The sequence below is a fragment of the Ipomoea triloba genome, chromosome 12, assembly GCF_003576645.1.
Source record: "Ipomoea triloba cultivar NCNSP0323 chromosome 12, ASM357664v1".
Lineage (NCBI taxonomy): Eukaryota > Viridiplantae > Streptophyta > Magnoliopsida > Solanales > Convolvulaceae > Ipomoea > Ipomoea triloba.
Window position 1 is genome coordinate 27,518,264 of NC_044927.1, and position 18,274 is coordinate 27,536,537.

At 36.3% G+C, this 18,274-nt stretch overlaps 2 protein-coding genes across 4 annotated transcripts; one reads left to right on the top strand and one right to left on the bottom strand.

The window, feature by feature from the left end:
* Positions 1-7,201: 7,201 nt before the first annotated feature.
* Positions 7,202-9,205, bottom strand: LOC115998040 (protein yippee-like At4g27745). Of its 2 annotated transcripts, none has more exons than XM_031237487.1 (3): positions 8,963-9,205; positions 8,747-8,869; positions 7,202-7,744 (listed from the first exon to the last, which is right to left on the bottom strand). In XM_031237487.1, the coding sequence occupies exons 2-3, from the start codon at positions 8,837-8,839 to the stop codon at positions 7,517-7,519; spliced, it is 321 nt and encodes a 106-aa protein (XP_031093347.1). In that variant the 5' UTR covers positions 8,840-8,869; positions 8,963-9,205; the 3' UTR covers positions 7,202-7,516. The 2 variants fall into 2 exon arrangements, with proteins under 2 accessions (XP_031093347.1, XP_031093346.1); XM_031237486.1 differs by having other exon boundaries at positions 9,013-9,202.
* Positions 9,206-11,315: 2,110 nt separating this feature from the next.
* On the top strand, positions 11,316-16,524 carry LOC115998712 (RNA-binding protein 2-like). 2 transcript variants are annotated; one of them, XM_031238350.1, is made up of 7 exons: positions 11,317-11,615; positions 12,126-12,250; positions 12,333-12,570; positions 12,650-12,711; positions 12,797-12,878; positions 14,982-15,100; positions 15,192-15,653. In XM_031238350.1, the coding sequence occupies exons 1-6, from the start codon at positions 11,516-11,518 to the stop codon at positions 15,083-15,085; spliced, it is 711 nt and encodes a 236-aa protein (XP_031094210.1). In that variant the 5' UTR covers positions 11,317-11,515; the 3' UTR covers positions 15,086-15,100; positions 15,192-15,653. The 2 variants fall into 2 exon arrangements, with proteins under 2 accessions (XP_031094211.1, XP_031094210.1); XM_031238351.1 differs by lacking the exons at positions 14,982-15,100; positions 15,192-15,653 and adding an exon at positions 16,235-16,524 and having other exon boundaries at positions 11,316-11,615.
* Positions 16,525-18,274: the final 1,750 nt, after the last annotated feature.

An 18,274-nucleotide genomic window follows, 5' to 3' on the forward strand; every position in this document is an offset into this window, starting at 1 on the left:
TTTTTTTTTTTTTTTTTTTTTTTTTTTTTGGTGATGAGAAAATCTGTCGTCACTATTTAAGAGTTTGCACCGACTAATTTTGCTTCCATGTAAATTGTAATACTATTAAATCACACAATCACACATGAGAGGTAAACTGCATTATAAAATTCATGTACAATGCGTTTGATCAAGAGAACACTGACAATAATCAAGCTCGTATCCTTCTGATACGAAACTCATACCTTACCCACTTATCCATTTCGGTACAATTTTCATCCACTCTTGATTGGATAGATAATTGATATTTAATTTTTTTTTCTGGGTGTTGTAAACATCAAGAGTTCACATATACATATTTTTAACCTATAGAATATGTTAGTCCAGAGTCATATTTATATGGATTAGGATTGGGTGGGTGAGGGAGTTTGATATAAAACTAATAAAAGTGACACACATAAAGACATTGCCTAATGTTTATTCTGTTACCTTACCTAGGAATTGACATATCATTTCAATATTGACTATAGATCGGAGTGATTTTAAAATATTATATTAATATATATAATATATATATTATTTCATATAGAAACATAAATTTAGTGCCAAGAGGGGGAACAATGATGTGACATATGCCTTTTGTAGTAATTACTCTTTGTTCTTAGCTGACCTCAAAAGATATAAAACATTATGTGATGCCCAACCTCTCTTTATAAACAATTTCTAGCCACACTTCACATATACACCTTTTTTTTTCTTTTTCTTTTTTTTTTTCCTCCCTTTTTATATAAAATTCATTGCAATCCAAAATATTGAGAACTTTTTTTTTCCGTATTATATTGATATATTCAGGTCATGTCATGAGGATAAGATTAAAGTTGTGGCACTATTAGATCTCATTGTTAAAAGGCGTTTTAGATTTCTCTTGTTTAAACCAACACCTTTTATTAAGATTTTTTTTTCTCGATCTTACCACAAGTCTCTCCACCTTGAGTGTACTAGTACCCCACACAATAAGACTAATCTTGTTCATGATGAGTGTGTTATAACCTTAAAGGGTGGCAAAAATACATTCAGTTCCCTCTTGAGTTTTAATGTAGTTGTACGTGTTTCTAAGTTGGAACCCAAGTTGAGACCTTTAGTTAAGCTAGAAGATACGTGCACCATCCTATCTACAAACCCATGGACTTGAGTATTAATAATCGTAGTAAGGAAAAATGGCATTATTCATCGCTTGGGAAATAGCAAATTAGCAATTATACTTATTGTCGTCACTTTCATTTCTCAATTATTTATGAAGTAGTTTTTTTTTTTCTTTTCTGTCAATGTATTTTATTAAGGTTGGTTTGAAAACCAATTTCGTAGACAAGTGAAGGGCTAAGAATTGTGAGAGTGCAAACTACCAAAAACGCTATTATTTCATAATTCAAAAACGAAATGTATGTGTCATTTTCTATTTATATTATATTAATCAACAACTCAAAATAAATCAGAATACATATATAATTAAAAATATGCACTTTAAATTAGTCCAGAGATTTATTACTACAACTAGCTAGTAAGAATTCTCTTTCATATTACACTAATGTCCGTATCTTTTTCTCATTCTTTTTTTTTTTTTGAAAAAAAAAATGTCCTTATCTTATAAGATGAGAATAATGCAATTAAGTCTTAATCGACCCTATTCGTAAACAACTCTTCTAAAACGACTACCATCGATCATTCTTTGAAATTCACGTGAAATTAAAGGTGCATGCATGTGTATGTGTGTGTGTGTGTGTAAGGAGGAGATGGGTGGGGGGCTGGGGTGGTAGACCCTAGACACTATTGTTTACAGTTAGTTAATTTAATTTGAGCATGCCCATATGTGTTTGTGTGTGTGTGGAGCATAGAATTGTTCAATTGACATATTCTCATGGGGAGGGAAATGTGACAGCAAGACTAAACAGATGCAGTGATTTAATGTAGTGGCCGCCACTAGATGGTGGCTGCAACGTTACAAATTGTGTCTGCCTTTTAGGTTTGCCTGCTGGAGTGATTTGATGTATAAATTTATTTTAAAAAAAACAATAAAAATTCAATAATCTCGTAATGTAATGATAAGTAATATTTTATTAAAAAAATAAAATAAAATGAACATATAATATCAAATGAAGATGGTACATTTTCACTTGGCATGTATTAAATTATAATATAGTTTTTAAGTCGTTATTATATATATATGCAATGTTGCGGCACCCCAATTATGTGGATAATGTAGAAATTTTTATCTACTTATAGAGTTATAGATAGAGACACCTAAATCTACCAATATCTTCTTTGAAAGAAGCCTCACATCTTGCAAGAACTAGGAAGCCTAGAATGGAGCAATCAAGTTAAAGCATCCAACCACCATTGACACAACATCGATTTAAAACTTTATTCCCGATTGATTATTTCGTCTATCATTTAATTTATGTGGAAATTAATAGCTACTATCTGAAGAAGTAAAGATAGTTTAGGGTGGCTTTGTGACTCTAACCGATAAAAGACCACAATGAGATTAATCAATCTTCATTATTGACCAGCTCAAACTAGGAAGACCGTACCAATAGGCAGCTATAAAATTTAAATTTGAAACTTTGTGGTTATATATATAGCCAACCAATTCTACTAGAGTTACCCTTACTATCACATATATCACCTACAAATGAAGACTCGTGCATGTTTTGATGAAACCTTGATGAAAGCCCACTGAAGGGCCAAAGCACAACCAGTCTACCCATCATCAGCCAATCCCCCTAGGCCCCTCACAGGCTTGTAAGTGCATCAGACATTGGCCCGCTTACTTAAGCAGCCGACTGAATCATCGTGATTTATTCTCCACTATGTTGTCGGGTCGAGGTATAAGACACTAGGGGCCAGAGATTTCGCCTTCGTGACAAGTATTAGTTGCAAAAATTGACATTAAATGCATACTTAAAAGAATGGTGACATGTAAGCATTGATTATCTCATATTCCAAGGAGGTAATTATTGGGCCGGGGAAATGGAAATGTGGCGGTGGAGGAAGCGGTGGCAGGCGGTGGTTGTGGGGCTTTTGATGGCGGCCGGCGGCGTTTCTCTGAAGCGGTGGCTTAATTACAATGGGCACCCACTCCCCACTTCCCACCTCCCACCCTTAATCCTTTTTTCATGTGCTTTACCATCTTTTTTCTCCAATGAGAAGTTGCACACCCATCAAAAGAACTTTCCTTTTCATTTTTCCTCATCAAATCAACATCGTTGTCACACCTAACGGTTGGGCCACTTCTCCATTTCAAATCACACATTCAATCAAAAAAATTTAAAAAAAAAAAACACAAATCATTCGAAACATCGTCCAGCAACAACATTACATTCGCTTCATTGTCACTCACAGTGATCAATCTACATTGCCCACCCATGATTCAATAATATAATCAACTATTGTCCCTCTGTGTGACACGAAATTCGCACGACAAGACGCGTATGGTCATTTATAACAGACGCGCAACACGTATAGTATGGTCAATTTTGTACTAGTGAACGGATGGCCGGGGCTGATCCCTGGCCGAGAAAATTGAAAACGAAGCAGCAACGGAGATGGAGAAGGAAAGGACAAGGACATTAAAGGGCATTGATTCATAGTTTTCTGACAAAGGGCAAAGAAACACAACTGTATAATGATTGGCCTAATAAAAGCATCACAAGAAGCAGATGATAAAGGGGGGGCACTGTGGTGTACAATTCATCACTCTCACTCACATACACCCATCCTTGGGATCTCTGCAATTCTGAGGGGAAATCTCTGCTCACTGATACGTAGTACTGCGTGGGAACGTAACTAGCTAGCCCGTTTGTAATGATATAAAACCCCAACAAGAATAATGCAAATTTCAATAGCTTTAAACTCCCAGTATGGATCAGTGCGTACATACCATCCAACGTTATTAGCTACCACTTGTCCACAAGTTTTGACAGGTTTAACGTTGTTGCTAGTAGTGTACTAATTACTATTGAGATGAAACTGTTAGATACAAATAATCTAACTATACAGAATAGTCTATGAGAAACCTGACTTTTTGTAGTAACGGAAGTGGAAGCAGTGGATCTCCAGCCACAGTTGATGTGTGATGCAGTTGATCTCCAGCCACAACACACTCAGAACCTTAGATGGTGTATTAGTGTCTACTGAATAGTATGAGTACCGTATCTAAATATACTATATAATGAATATCTTTTATCCCATCAATCAGGTTTATATTAGGCACAGAGTCTGATTGAAACGTCTTCTACTACGTCACAAAAGCTATAGTTAGTAGCAAAAACTACCAATTATATTTGTTTTATACTTAACTAGTAACATAGCCACTTTTTAAATTGACATATATTGGACTTGACCCTCTAAACTTCAGTTCGAACAGTAGTAAGATTGTTGTTGTGTTGGAGAAGTTTTGAGAGGATTGAAGTGAAACATGTATAAGTTTGCATGATAAATTATCTTGGGATTACACGTTAGGGTACTATCTATACAGTGGTTGAGAGAATTGATATGAATGATAATGTAGATGAGAGTGAATGGGACAAGAGTGTTGAAGTGGGGTTTGATCATCAGATCCAAAACCTGATGACATGAAGAAATGGAACAGTGATAATGGAAAGCAGGCTGTAAAAAAATTGGACCACCCTATAGCTTGCAAAGCTGAGTTGGTAGGTGTTAATGAATTTTTCAGAGCCTTACGGTGGTCCTGCACCATTTTGATCTTAAAGTCAAAACCCACTTTTCATATTATATATATATATATATATATATATATATATATATATATATATATATATATATATATATATATATACGGATTCAAATGCAAACAGTACTTTCCATGCGACTTCACCATCATATATGTATAAATGCACCATACATTGTTTGAAAATGCACCACAAAACGCACCACACCTGTTGATACAACCCTGAGGTTGTATGGGCCCTGAGGTTGTATGGGTTGCTCTTCTTCGAGTCAAGAGCTAAACTCCAGAATGGGAGGGAGAAAGGACATGGTTGCGCTTCGAGTGGCAGCCCAACTCCAAATGACTATGCTTCGAGTGATAGTCTAACTCCTGAAAGAGAATGTCTCCAGACATAATCCATTAATATATTCTTCAGTGCCTTTTACCTTTACACATATAGCTATTTATACAGGATTATAAAAACTATCCACTATCCCTGTACCCCACTACTTGTATAACTACCTATTAAATGGCTAGTGGTTATCCCACTATACAATAATAATAATAATAATAATAATAATAATAATAACTTATACAATAATAATAATAATAATAATAATAATAATAATAACTACAACAACACCATGGGTGTATCATTGCCGCGCCCGTCAAAATCACCTTGTTCTCAAGGTGATAATTAACAAGATGCCTTCAAAATGATACCATTGTTAGGAAATAGTTCATCAACATTTGTTCTGTACTGCTAGCTGCTCCATTTCCCTTTTTTTTTTTTTTTCTTTTTTTTGCATGTTGTCTTCAAATATGTCGTGCTCCCTGTCTTCTGTGGATACTTCAACTCCATTGAAGTCCAAGAGAATGGCTTCTGGAATACTCAACAAGGTGGCTTCGAAGATTATTGTTAAAATGTTTCGCCGGCTGCTTCCATAACGACAAATCATTTGAAGAGTTGTTTTTTTTTAAAGCTTGAAAATAATTTTTCCAGGTTGATACTCTCAATGAAAGCACCAATTAATACAACGCTGAGGTTGTATGGGTTGCTCTTCTTCGAGTCAAGAGCTAAACTCCAGAATGGGAGGGAGAAAAGACATGGTTGCGCTTCGAGTGGCAGCCCAACTCCAAATGACTATGCTTCGAGTGATAGTCTAACTCCTGAAAGAGAATGTCTCCAGACATAATCCATTAATATATTCTTCAGTGCCTTTTACCTTTACACATATAGTTATTTATACATGATTATAGAAACTACCCACTACCCCTGTACCCCACTACTTGTATAACTACCTATTAAATGGCTAGTGGTTATCCCACTATACAATAATAATAATAATAATAATAATAATAATAATAATAACTACAGCAACACCATGGGTGTATCACCGATGGTGCATTTTTGAACACTTTATAATGCATTTATGTATACTTAATGGTGAGTGACCGCGCAACCACACAAAAAGTACTGTCAGCACGGGAACTTGAGTCTATATATATTATATATATATATATATATATATATATATATATNCATAATCCATTAATATATTCTTCAGTGCCTTTTACCTTTACACATATAGTTATTTATACATGATTATAGAAACTACCCACTACCCCTGTACCCCACTACTTGTATAACTACCTATTAAATGGCTAGTGGTTATCCCACTATACAATAATAATAATAATAATAATAATAATAATAATAATAACTACAGCAACACCATGGGTGTATCACCGATGGTGCATTTTTGAACACTTTATAATGCATTTATGTATACTTAATGGTGAGTGACCGCGCAACCACACAAAAAGTACTGTCAGCACGGGAACTTGAGTCTATATATATTATATATATATATATATATATATATATATATATTACCCCTTCAGAGTCCAGGCTGCTTCTTTCTCTGCAACAACTCACTGTGGCTGTAGTGGCGGGAAATACCACATCCAGGATTTGATTTAGGTGGTGCATTGGGCCTAGTGCCCACTCCCTGTAAGGCCCACTTGTAGTGATGCAGATGGCATATGGGTACAGCCCACTTTTACTCTAATTGGGCTATAATGAACTCGAGTGGCGATTGGGCTGGCCCTAACTGAACCAGAAGGGTCCATTGGGCTTGGTGTTCACTCCTTTTACATGGGTGCAGCCCATTTCACTTAGCCCGGAGTTTTACTACATGTACTCTCTATTTCTACTCCATCACTTTTACTCTCTGATGTGATAATTGATCATTAGTTATCTTTATAGTGTGAGTCCCAATAAAAATGTGCATCAAAATTTTATGAGAGAGAATAAAAGTTGAGAATAGAATTTGGGGTATGATTGTATGAGTAGTATTTTCCAGGGTATGACTGTATGAGTAGTATTTTCCATTCATCTCGGGTTTGATGATTCGGACCCCGAAACAACAACCTATAAAGGATTCATGTGAAAGTTGACCTAAAGAGTTTCAATGTGTCATGGTTGAGCAAACAAAACAGTGTAAAGGGAAATGCCTGAAACATTGATGTTTAGTACTTATACATACACACATCCATACATACAGTGAGATACAACTATATAAGGCGAGGTTTACCCAGTCCACATCCTCGGGCAGTGGCTGTAGGTTTCCCTCGAGTACATACAGTGCGGTATAATAGAGAAGGAATGACAGATGAAAGAAGCCTTCGATTCAAATATCAACCAATTTCTTATAGCGTTTTCTATATGGACTGCACACCCGGGAGATTATATATAATTACACTTACACTGATCTGTGGTAATATCTTAACGAGCGGTTGGGAGTGGGGCTACCAATTCTCTTTAACGATTTTTGACTTCTCGAGTATGAACTTCCCTTCCTTGTACTTCTGTGTTGGCTCGTATGCTCGTTCATACTTCCACCCTACCAACTCGTGGCAATCTGCACAGAATATATCAGCAACTGTGTGAAGACCAGTCGTGAGATGTCTGTCTTCTTTCGTCCCAACTCGAATATTCATCACGTGAGAGAATAGAAATGCTCTTCCATTCCTTCCCTGAACAGAAATGCAGTTTTTCGATAAAACCATAAACAAAAGCATACAAAAGCTAAAAAGTATCCTACATTCCTAAAGCAGGCAAATTGATCTTTCTCGTGTCTTCATTTGAGGTGTGTTTGACAGATAGGAGAGAATATGGAAATCCCAATTACACCTTGATTGAATTGTGAAATTTAAAGTGGGATCGATGAGAGGAAGAACTTTTCGAAAGAGAAAATTTTCACTTCTTTGGTTCGGGGGGAAATGAATGACGAAAATCCATTTTCCACATCAACCTAAACATGTCATAATGCCATCTCTGATTATCAAATTAGAAGAAAAAACTGAAAACAAGACAGGAAAGGTTTGAACATCCTGTTGTCCTATTGGCTCGACTCAAGATGTTGCCCCATCACAAGCACCCCCACAACCCAACCCCCCGAGCCTTGTGGAGGAGGCAAATCATTGGATGTGCGATGCTCATTGAGCACCGTCATCTACAAGCTCCCCGGGGCACTTGTCTCGAGACATGAAATAATCAAGAGTGGCTAGTTGGTACTCGACTACTTGGTCATCCCTCCATCTTTCTTCACTCACCTTGGGTTTCAACCAAAACGGGAAGAACAATTCAAGAATGAACACTAAACCGTTTCTCCAATTCTCCTCCTCCTCCCCAAAATTTGAACCCAAAAATGAACTTTCACAGTATAGAATCCACCAAAGTATATGGTCACTACAACAACCTATGGACCTTCGATTTTCTATGCATTTCGAGATTTCTGCTTTACATGTTTAGACTCATAATCCATTCAATCAACACAGTTTACTATAGATCTTGCACTTTATAGAACTGGAAAAGACAAACAAATGAATGCCAGTAAGGACAAGAGACATAAAATAGCAAAACTCAATCACCCTACCAACAAATCCACAAATTCTTGAATGCAGAAGATCTGTCATAGCAACAAAATTCAACAAATCCCATGTTCCAGCAGCTACATAGGACATAAAATGGCTAACCTGGAAGTCCTTTGAGATTATATCATCATGAACAGAAACATGATTTTTACACTTGTAGCAGCTGTACAACCTAGGTCCAATTGTTTCATCCATGGAACAAGAACACCAACCCAAACACACCCACTGTTCACAGAACCAAATTAATCAAATTTCAGCATAGCCCATCAACAAATAACCATAAATATCGAAAGTTTACACAAAATCACAGAAAAAAACCTGAGAAATCAAAGCCAAACTCTAGAGAGAGTGTGTGTGATTGAAGATACCTGAAATTCTACAGCTTTGAATAGGAAGAAATCGGAGATGAAGGCAAGAACAGCAGATAAGGCTAGCGTAGAATGTTGGGTAAACGTATCAGTCAACACACTTTTGCCGTAAAAACCAAGCGCGGGGTTGAAGAGAACACAATTTGTCCTTTGTTAAAAAATAAATAAATAAATAAAGAAAAAAGCATCGAAGTACTGCAGTGGAATGAGAATCTGACCCAGTAAAACCAATCATAAAAATGGAAAAAATCTAAAGTGCAGAAATCCCATCCTGTTGTTCTTTGCTTGGATTCAACAAAATACCTCCAAATATTATAAAGGGGGTAAATTACTTTATTCTAATAATGACATCTCATTATTATGAAAATCCTCAATTCTAGACTCAAATAATTAAATATGAAGTTCGGAAAGATGAAGTCGGGAAAGAGGCGATCGAATATAATTCTCGTATTATAAAATTACAAGTTTGATTCTTACTAAAACATCTTCGATTAAATTGTAGCATAAACGTTTTCTAATGTAATTTAGACAATTTTTACTTAGTGTACACTACTCAAGTGCTAATATGTTCTCATGGTTACTAAAAAAAGTTATAACTATGAAAAGTTATAAAGTGTCAATTGACACTAGTATCAACAATAAATATCGATGGAAATAATAGTGTATAACGTATAAAGACCGACTTGAACCGAAAGTATTTGACTCGACCCAATCACATCAACTGGCCTGGCCACAGTTTTGTTGCAACTAGGAATTCGCTCATACTTCACGTGTTGCGAGCGACCTAAAGACACCTTACTAATGTCACGAGTCCCATCACATGTCTTGTCAATGACAAAATGAATATTCATGCACCTGACTGATCTGAACAACCAACTCATGAGATATACATATAAGATATGTCGAGGGTCCAACACGTGTCCTCTCAGCCTCTATAACATATTAACACCCCAATGCATAGCACTACAACAGTGGTGAAAAGCAAAACACTTACGAGTATTATATGTATTTCCTCACCACCGTACTTCATTACAAGGGAATTTACACTATCATATACAATTACATGTATTATGAACATACAAAAATAAGGTGATATAAAAATTTTAAATTTATTTAACATATTATAATATGAGGAATTTAATAATAAAAATTATGTAATGCGATAGGTGTGTAAGTATAGCACAATTTTCATACTTAAACATTACGAATTTAATTTTTGCTAATTCTTTATTGATCATGTCCGTCGTATTATGTCTTCATAATACATTGTGGTTTATTATGATAAGCAAATTATTACTCACGTGTAATAATTTACAAATCATCATTAGGGGTGAGCAAAAAAAAACCGGGCCGACCGTAAATCAAACTGTCCGAATATTTCGATTTTCGGTTCGGTTTCGATTATTAAGGCAAAAAAAAAAAAAAATCGGTTATTTCGGGTTTTCGATCGGTTATCGGTTTTTCAAGAGAAACCCGAAAACCGAAGGTTAATCTAAAGAAAAAAAAAAATATGTAAGTTATAACTTCATCTCATTTACATTTTGCAAGTCTATATTCTATTACATTGATTTTAATCACTTATTATATTGCACGACATTTGTTAACCATATAATGTATAAATATGTTTCATAAAAAACATCTTAGGACACTTTTTTTTTTTTTGAAAATTCTTAGGACACTTTTTATTGTTAGTTCTAAATTATAATTGAAAACTTAAAAAATCTAAAAGCAATATAAGTTATTATTTCTTAATTACTATGACTCACTGTTTCACATATCAATATATTGTTTGGAGTATATAAAATTGAAACCAGTACATAATTTTTATTTATGCATCTAAAATATATTTACAAATAAATATATCTCACATTTTACACATTTTATATTTACTACACTAAACTACTATTATACTTGAGAACATTAATTTTAATTGATTATAAATATTAAAATATTATTTTTTCCTTAAATAATTTATTCTTTACGCATTAGTCAAATAAATAAAATAAATATAGCTATTTTACTAAAAAAAACTCGGTTAAATTTAACCGACCGAAAATCGTCGGTTTCGGTTATGAAGGTTGGTCGGTCGATTTTCGGTCGATTATGAAGGTTCGGTCAAATTTTCGATTATTTTGGTTATTAACAGAAAATCGATCGATGCTCACCCCTAATCATTACACAATAAATGTGAATTGTACTAAGAAGACTTCTATGCTGTATTGATTTAGTTAGTCATTTATTTCCCTAATAAATAAAAAATAAAGAAGAAATTATGAAGAGGATTAATAATACAAAAATGCCCGGGGAAAGAAAAGAGGCAAAGTGTTAGACCAGAAGAACGACGTGAACCAGGGGGCCGCTTTACTAGCCACGACTGCTGCGAATTCTATCGTACTTCTTCTTCTTCTTCTACTCTGCATACAACTCATACCCGTCTTTCTGCTTTGGAAATTGGAATCGATCGTCTTTGTCTCCCAAAACACTTCAATTTCCGGTGCGAAAAATGGCAGATGCGTACTGGAGATTCGGCGACGTTCGGCAACAACCGCCGCCGGCAGCAGCTATTCCGTCGCTCCTTGCTAAACGCCCTCGCTCCGAATACGGTGTCTAACTTCTTTTCATATATATCTATTGAATTCTCTATCTAATTGTGCTTTTGCGAAGACCCTAGGTTTTGTATTTGTCCCAAGATCAGAATTTGTTGTAATTCGGACAGACAGCTAGGGTTTTTGGAGAATTTTTAATTTTTACTTATTTTTATGGGGTATTTTTCCCGTAATTTATAGGAACTTGTAGAATATATGGAGTGGAAATTATGATTTATGATGCTTTATTTAGTTAGTTTTTTATTTGTTGGGTATAGAATTGATATAAATATGGTTCTGTAACGTGAAATTGTAGACAAAATTTAGTTCAATTGTAATCTCTCTTGAGCAGCTATAGAGCTCTAGTAGTTGAACCTTTGTTACCTGTGGCTTTCAAAGAGAGGAGTATAAAAGATTGCATCTTTTTTTCTATGTCATGGCTTATATGTTATGTTTACTTTGTTCTGTTTGAATCAGAATTGAGCATACAGTTGGACTCTATAATCTTTATTTTCTTATGCTGTGTAGATCCTGCAAACAGCCATGACTTGGCTGGCTATTATGCTCGTGATGATGGAAGGGGGGGAGTGCATCGTGTCATCAGAGATACTGATCCTATTGGAGCATCATATGATCGTTATCTGCAAAGCGCGGTAAACAACTCGTTCTACTTTGTTGTGTGCTGCATATTTCTGATGATCACGTGTGTCTGAAATTCCTAACATAATGTGCCAGAAAATTTCCGCTTATGGTGGGGGTGAATCTGCAAGACCTTTGACTGGTGGAATGGCTGGACATCCTACTGAAGATCCACGTGTTTTGGGCATTGGGGGATCAGACCCTGTAGGTGCAAAAGGCAGGGCAATGGGAGGAGTAGGAGGTGGGAGAACTGAAGTTCCTCTCCCTCCTGATGCTTCAAGCACACTCTATGTGGAGGGCTTACCTGCTAATTGCACTCGACGGGAAGTGTCCCGTATCCTTTTACAATCCACCTCATAGTGTTATGTTTCAACTTCTTTGTTCCGGACGTCTTCCTTAACTTATTTTTGCAGACATATTTCGGCCTTTTGTGGGCTATAAAGAAGTGCGACTGGTAACAAAAGAATCAAGACGTGTAAGGATTCATCAAATTGTTTGTTTTTTAATTGCCAACACAGTATGTGGTTTTCTTGAATTCATTTCTCAATCAACATGTGCAGCCTGATGGTGATCCATTGGTTTTTTGTTTCGTTGACTTTGCAAGCCCAGCCCATGCTGCCACTGCAATGGATGCCTTACAAGGTGAAGTTACCATTCTCATGCTTCTTATCATGTAATGCCATATTAAAGCTCATAACTATAGTTTTGAAAGCAACAAAAAGAAAAAAACAAGAACTAATATAATGAGAAGCATCTCTTGCATGGATCATTCTAAAACTGCATGCAGCACTAGAGTCCTAACATAGTATGTAATATTTAGATGTGAATGGGATACTTATCTTGTGACTTTCTTGAAGCCTCTGCAGCCAAGATTATATTTTGCTGTCCCTTTTCTTGTCCTTACCAGATTAGAAATTTGGAAAATCAGAAATTAATTCAACTGCCCTGTTTAAACTGTGCATGTTATTCTGTTCTCATTGTTTCATTCACTGCCTGTAATATAATGTAAGCTTGTGCTAACTTCCTATGACTATTCCATTGATAATCAAAATTTATCAGCCTGCTAGAGCATAGAACACTCAACGGGTAATTTAATTTGTTGTCCTGTTATTTTCACCTTTCTCTTCACAAAATATTCTAAATTTCCTTAGGATTTGTATGCTGTAAACACGTTCAGGCTATATGTTGAGGAGTTTTAAGACTCAATGGAAGATTTCTGTACAGATCTAGGTGGAAACTGACTGAATGCTTTATTTCCTCTTTAGCTACGATATGCTGTTAATAGGATAAATAAAGGTGGGGGGTTAGAGTACATCTCGTGAACACTTAGTGGACCTTAATACCTTTATGTGCACTCTGGATAAAAAAAAATTATTTTCACTATACAATTAGAGCCTCTCACAAAGCAGTTCTTAACTTTGCACCCATGGGCCATGGTTCATAACTACATTTGAATTTTTAACCCCTGCTTTCGAAGTCTAAAATCTAAATCATGGACCTCTTTTATAAATTGCAAGTAAAAATACATTCTAAAATTAGTGACCTATTCTGTAGTGGGAAAAAAAATACTTGAGAACATTCAAGAGGAATTCTTTTCTGAAACGGAAAATAAAAACTCAACTTTATAGTTTTTCACTTTAAAAAAGGAGGTTGGAAAATATTGAAGAGATGCTCTAAAAATTTCCTTCAATGATTAAGCAGTGCTTTCCCAATATTTTCAATATGGACGAAAAGTACATGTGAATCACCTCCCTACCACAAGTGCCGCACTGCTGCTCACTTCTGCTTACCACTATCACTTCCACCCACGTTTGCCGCTGCGCCAACCATCACTGCTGCTCACTTCTGCTTACCACTATCACTTCCACCCACGTTTGCCGCTGCGCCAACCATCACCATTTTCATGGCCCCTCTTCCACCCACCACTCTGTATCGCTATCATCCCCACACACGTCTATATGCTTACATCACTGCTGTGCTAACCACCAACACTATTGCAGTTGCCAGCTGCTACCACCATTCATCATCACCACCCACCCCTACCCACTACCAAACCACCTAATCACGTATCACTCATCATCTCTGTCCACCATTAGCAAAACTCACCACCACACTCCGACATTGCCACTTTCTATTCGTGTTGCTATTTTTTATACTAGTAAAATGGTAAAATTTGGACAGTTTTCATTTTTTTTTTAAGTTGAAAAGTAATTATGATCTAAGATTCTAAGACCATGTTTTATAATTTTCTATTTAGTCAACTGGAAATGGAAATCATTTTCCAGGACAAAATTGGCCCTGGGTGATTCAACCCAAGCATTAGAGCCGTTTGGGCCTCCATATTTTGTCCTGGAAAGTATCCTTTTCTTAATATGCCAAAAAGAATGCCAATGAATGCATTCTTGAATCTTGAGACACTATCTGCTGATTGGTAGATATATTTCATCTTACATGATCCAAATTGCACGTGTCTCAAGATAAAGCCGCGCAACAACTCCACATAAGTGTGAGCAGAAATTCTTCTCCCTGCATGTGACATTGAGTCTGCCTAAGCTTGGTGAACTTTCTGTTGCACAAGTGACAGTAGGATGCTTGGCAGCGCAAGTTTACGTTTTGTACCTCTTCGGATTCAGATTAAGCCGTAACTGACTAACTGAACATATCAATGCTATACCGGTTCCAACGACTAGACAATAAAACGACACTTGTTCCGCAGCGTAAAATGGTAAAAACTCTATCTTGCAGGTTATGTTTTCGATGAGCTCGAACGTGATTCGGTTACTCTAAGGCTGCAATTTGCTCGCCATCCTGGTGCACGGTCAGGTGGCGGGCATCGCGGGAGACGTTGAACTCTGCACGTGCAGGTGATATATGCTAGACTCTCGGACACTAACGCTTTATTCTTATGGGCATTGCGTTCTGGAAACTAAACTGTGGACGGACGCTTCTATGTAGGACCCACTCGAATTGTGATATTACGATAGTGAGAGACGTTACGCCAGTGTTGCAGTTTCTTTCGCGATATCTATGCTAGACTGCTACTCTGAACGGTGCTTTCATTAGGACAGACCAGCTCGAATTCGGTGGGAATCTGTTATTCAAGGAACAAATATTCGTGTTTAAAAATGTTTTAGCCTCCTTTGCAACCTTGTTTTCTGTCCACGACGTCTCTACTGGACAACACTACTGTTATATGTCATTCCTAGATGGACATAGTAAGGAAAACATTCGATTATGTTTCGAGTTTAGATTATGATCGTATTTGGATGTATTTTATTAAAATCGCGTGATAACAAGTCATTAGCTATACCTTGTCCAATGATTCACATGAATGATGTGAAATCATTTGCTACTCCAGTGCTCTCACTCTCTACTTCAGTTTAATGTGAAAAATGCTTGGTGTTCTGTCTTCTCTAATTGCTTACTTCAGTTTCGTACACCCTATGTTGTTCTTGTTCTATCTTCTCTAATTGCTTCAGTTTCATACACCCTATGTTGTTCTTGGGAGTAACTTTATATTCTGTTGGGTAAGAGTAACATTTCGGTCCGTGTAGTCCTGATACGAAATCCCAGCTGGCAATCTTGCCCTTATAACTCCAGGCATCAGCTCTCCTGCACTCTAACTGGGACGTAGTTGGTGGTTTTTATTTGATCGGTGAGATTATGAGATTCCTCGGCTACATGGCTACATAATTCCTCGCTTGTTGGGTGACATAGGAATAAGATACATGTGGGATTTGGACTCGTTATGTCTATGTAAGCAGAATCCTACTTGACCATTTTGCCTAGTGCTGCAAGGATAGGTGTTTTGGCTCATGGCTCATCAATAATTGACATTACCATATGGCCATTGTTTATGTTTTATTCTCTCCATTCATTTCTTCAACTTTACAGCATTCCCTGTGTATCAGTCCAATGTTCTTGCCATGCTATTTTATTTGCATATTCCCAGTTCATTGTGTTTTTCGGGTTCTTTTTCTTTCTTATATGTTGCACAGGGTAGGAAGCATAGCAATCCAGCAGCTATTATCTGTGCACTACCCTGCAAATTTTGTCAAGAGCTGTTGGTAGTGGAGAGATTGATATTACAAATTGATAGTTTACACTGACCCTATGAAAAACTCTTTTGCTTCTAATACTTGGGCATTTCTCTTATGCCTTGCAGTGTGAATTTGTACATCAAAATTATAGTGTTACATGTCAAATTACCTTTGAAGTTCTTGTATTGTAGGATTTTGTTCTATTTAAATTTTGGTCAATTTAATTTTATTAGTGTCTGGAATTGATATATTTTGGCTGTTGTTATCAACTCTTTAGACAGGTCCATTAGTGATGTGGCACCAATATGTCAAACTCTGGTGAAGTGATATTTCCATGCCAACATTTATTATGAATATATCATTGAATAGTTTTACTTGTTTTTTTTTGAAACAAGGTAGTGTATGTTATATTATACTTTCTCAATCTTTTTCAGCCTAAGAATTCTTACCGGGGTTCGATCTGTGACCACTCATTTGGAATGATAATAGAAGTGTCATCACATTACATGGTAGTTGACTTTAATACTTTTTACTCAAATATTTAATATTGAAATTATAAAATTATTTACGTGGTAGACATGTTAGTAAATTGAACAAATTTCAATAATATTGGCATTACAACGCTTTTACTCTTTTTTGGGGGTGACGAGAACTTGTAATTATTATCTGTGTATTAAATAAATTATATTGTGTAATTTTAGCCGGCAAAGGATCACCATAAGATAAATCATCCTAAGTTGTTCATTACTAATCAATTCAAATTAAGAAAGCCGTTTGACTTACTTGGTTGTGTTTATTTCATTTTTACAATTTATGTATGAGTACATATGTTTTTTATTTTTATAGAAAAACCTAGAATTTTTTGAGATAATTAATGCACCATAGGCAATTTTCACTAAAACTCGTCATAATTATTAAATATTTGGATGCCGGGACTGCTTTCATGACTTTGCTTTAAATCATAGTATAATTCTGCATCTCTTGATCTTTTTTTTTTGAAAGAAAAAGATTATATTAAAAGCTCCGCAATGGACGCAGGGGAACAACATCTCAAAACATAATCCTGTAAAGAGGAAAGACAGGCTCGTGCTAAGACATGAGCTAAAACATTATTCGATCTAGGAATGTAAAAGACTGAACAATAAGCAAAAGAATGCATAATTCTGAGGCATTCCCGCGTGGGAATACCAATGTACGAACGCAACTCAGAATTAGACCGAAGATTTCCACAAAGCAAAGAACAATCCGTAAACATAGTAACCGCCACTTCGTTCCTGTTCTTCAACCAAGACAGAGCCTCCTTACATGCAAGAGTTTCTGCCATTAAAGCCGAGTCACAAAACGAAAGCGGAGTACTCATAGCTGCAGCAAAATCACCATTCAGACCCAACAAAACCGCACTTGCCGTAGCTCTGCCTGAATCACGATCATATGCAGCATCAATATAACACCGGCTGTAAGATTGAGCATATGGACCTGGAGCATACATGAGGCTATGAGAGCTGGACGTGGTTTGAGAATGACGCCAATTCTGGAGAGTTTTATCTGCCAATGCCACCATCGAAGTTGGTATAGGCACTTTGGACTCCCACACTGCCGAATTACGTGCGGTCCATGTAGCATAGAGAACAACTGTACACCTTGTAACCGCATCATCATCCAACGTGGCAAGAACCTTCTGGAACCATGCAGGGAAAGATAGTCCAACTCCACTGGGGATGGCAAGCTGAGCAATATGCCATGTAACAACTGCAAAACCACAACAAATAAACACATGTGACACATCTTCTACCTGAGTTACACAGAGGGGCACAAGGGATCAATATCCGAACGTCGCTGAATTAAATTAGAAGTAGTAGGAAGAGTATTAGTAATTCTGCATCTCTTGATCTAATTTATGCTATTACTATTATTTCTTTTGACGAAGTAATAAGGACGAATGCATTAATGAAGATCAACGAAATTCTAAATACCAGGAAAAGAGATATATTTAAAAAT

Coding starts and splice junctions, on each gene's coding strand:
- LOC115998040 (XM_031237487.1), bottom strand. CDS start 8,839: ATGGATGAAACAATTGGACCTAGGTTGTACAGCTGCTACAAGTGTAAA. Junction 7,745..8,746: donor TAATCTCAAAGGACTTCCAG/GTTAGCCATTTT, acceptor ATTTCTGTTCAG/GGAAGGAATGGAAGAGCATT.
- LOC115998712 (XM_031238350.1), top strand. CDS start 11,516: ATGGCAGATGCGTACTGGAGATTCGGCGACGTTCGGCAACAACCGCCG. Junction 11,616..12,125: donor ACGCCCTCGCTCCGAATACG/GTGTCTAACTTC, acceptor TATGCTGTGTAG/ATCCTGCAAACAGCCATGAC. Junction 12,712..12,796: donor TAACAAAAGAATCAAGACGT/GTAAGGATTCAT, acceptor CAACATGTGCAG/CCTGATGGTGATCCATTGGT.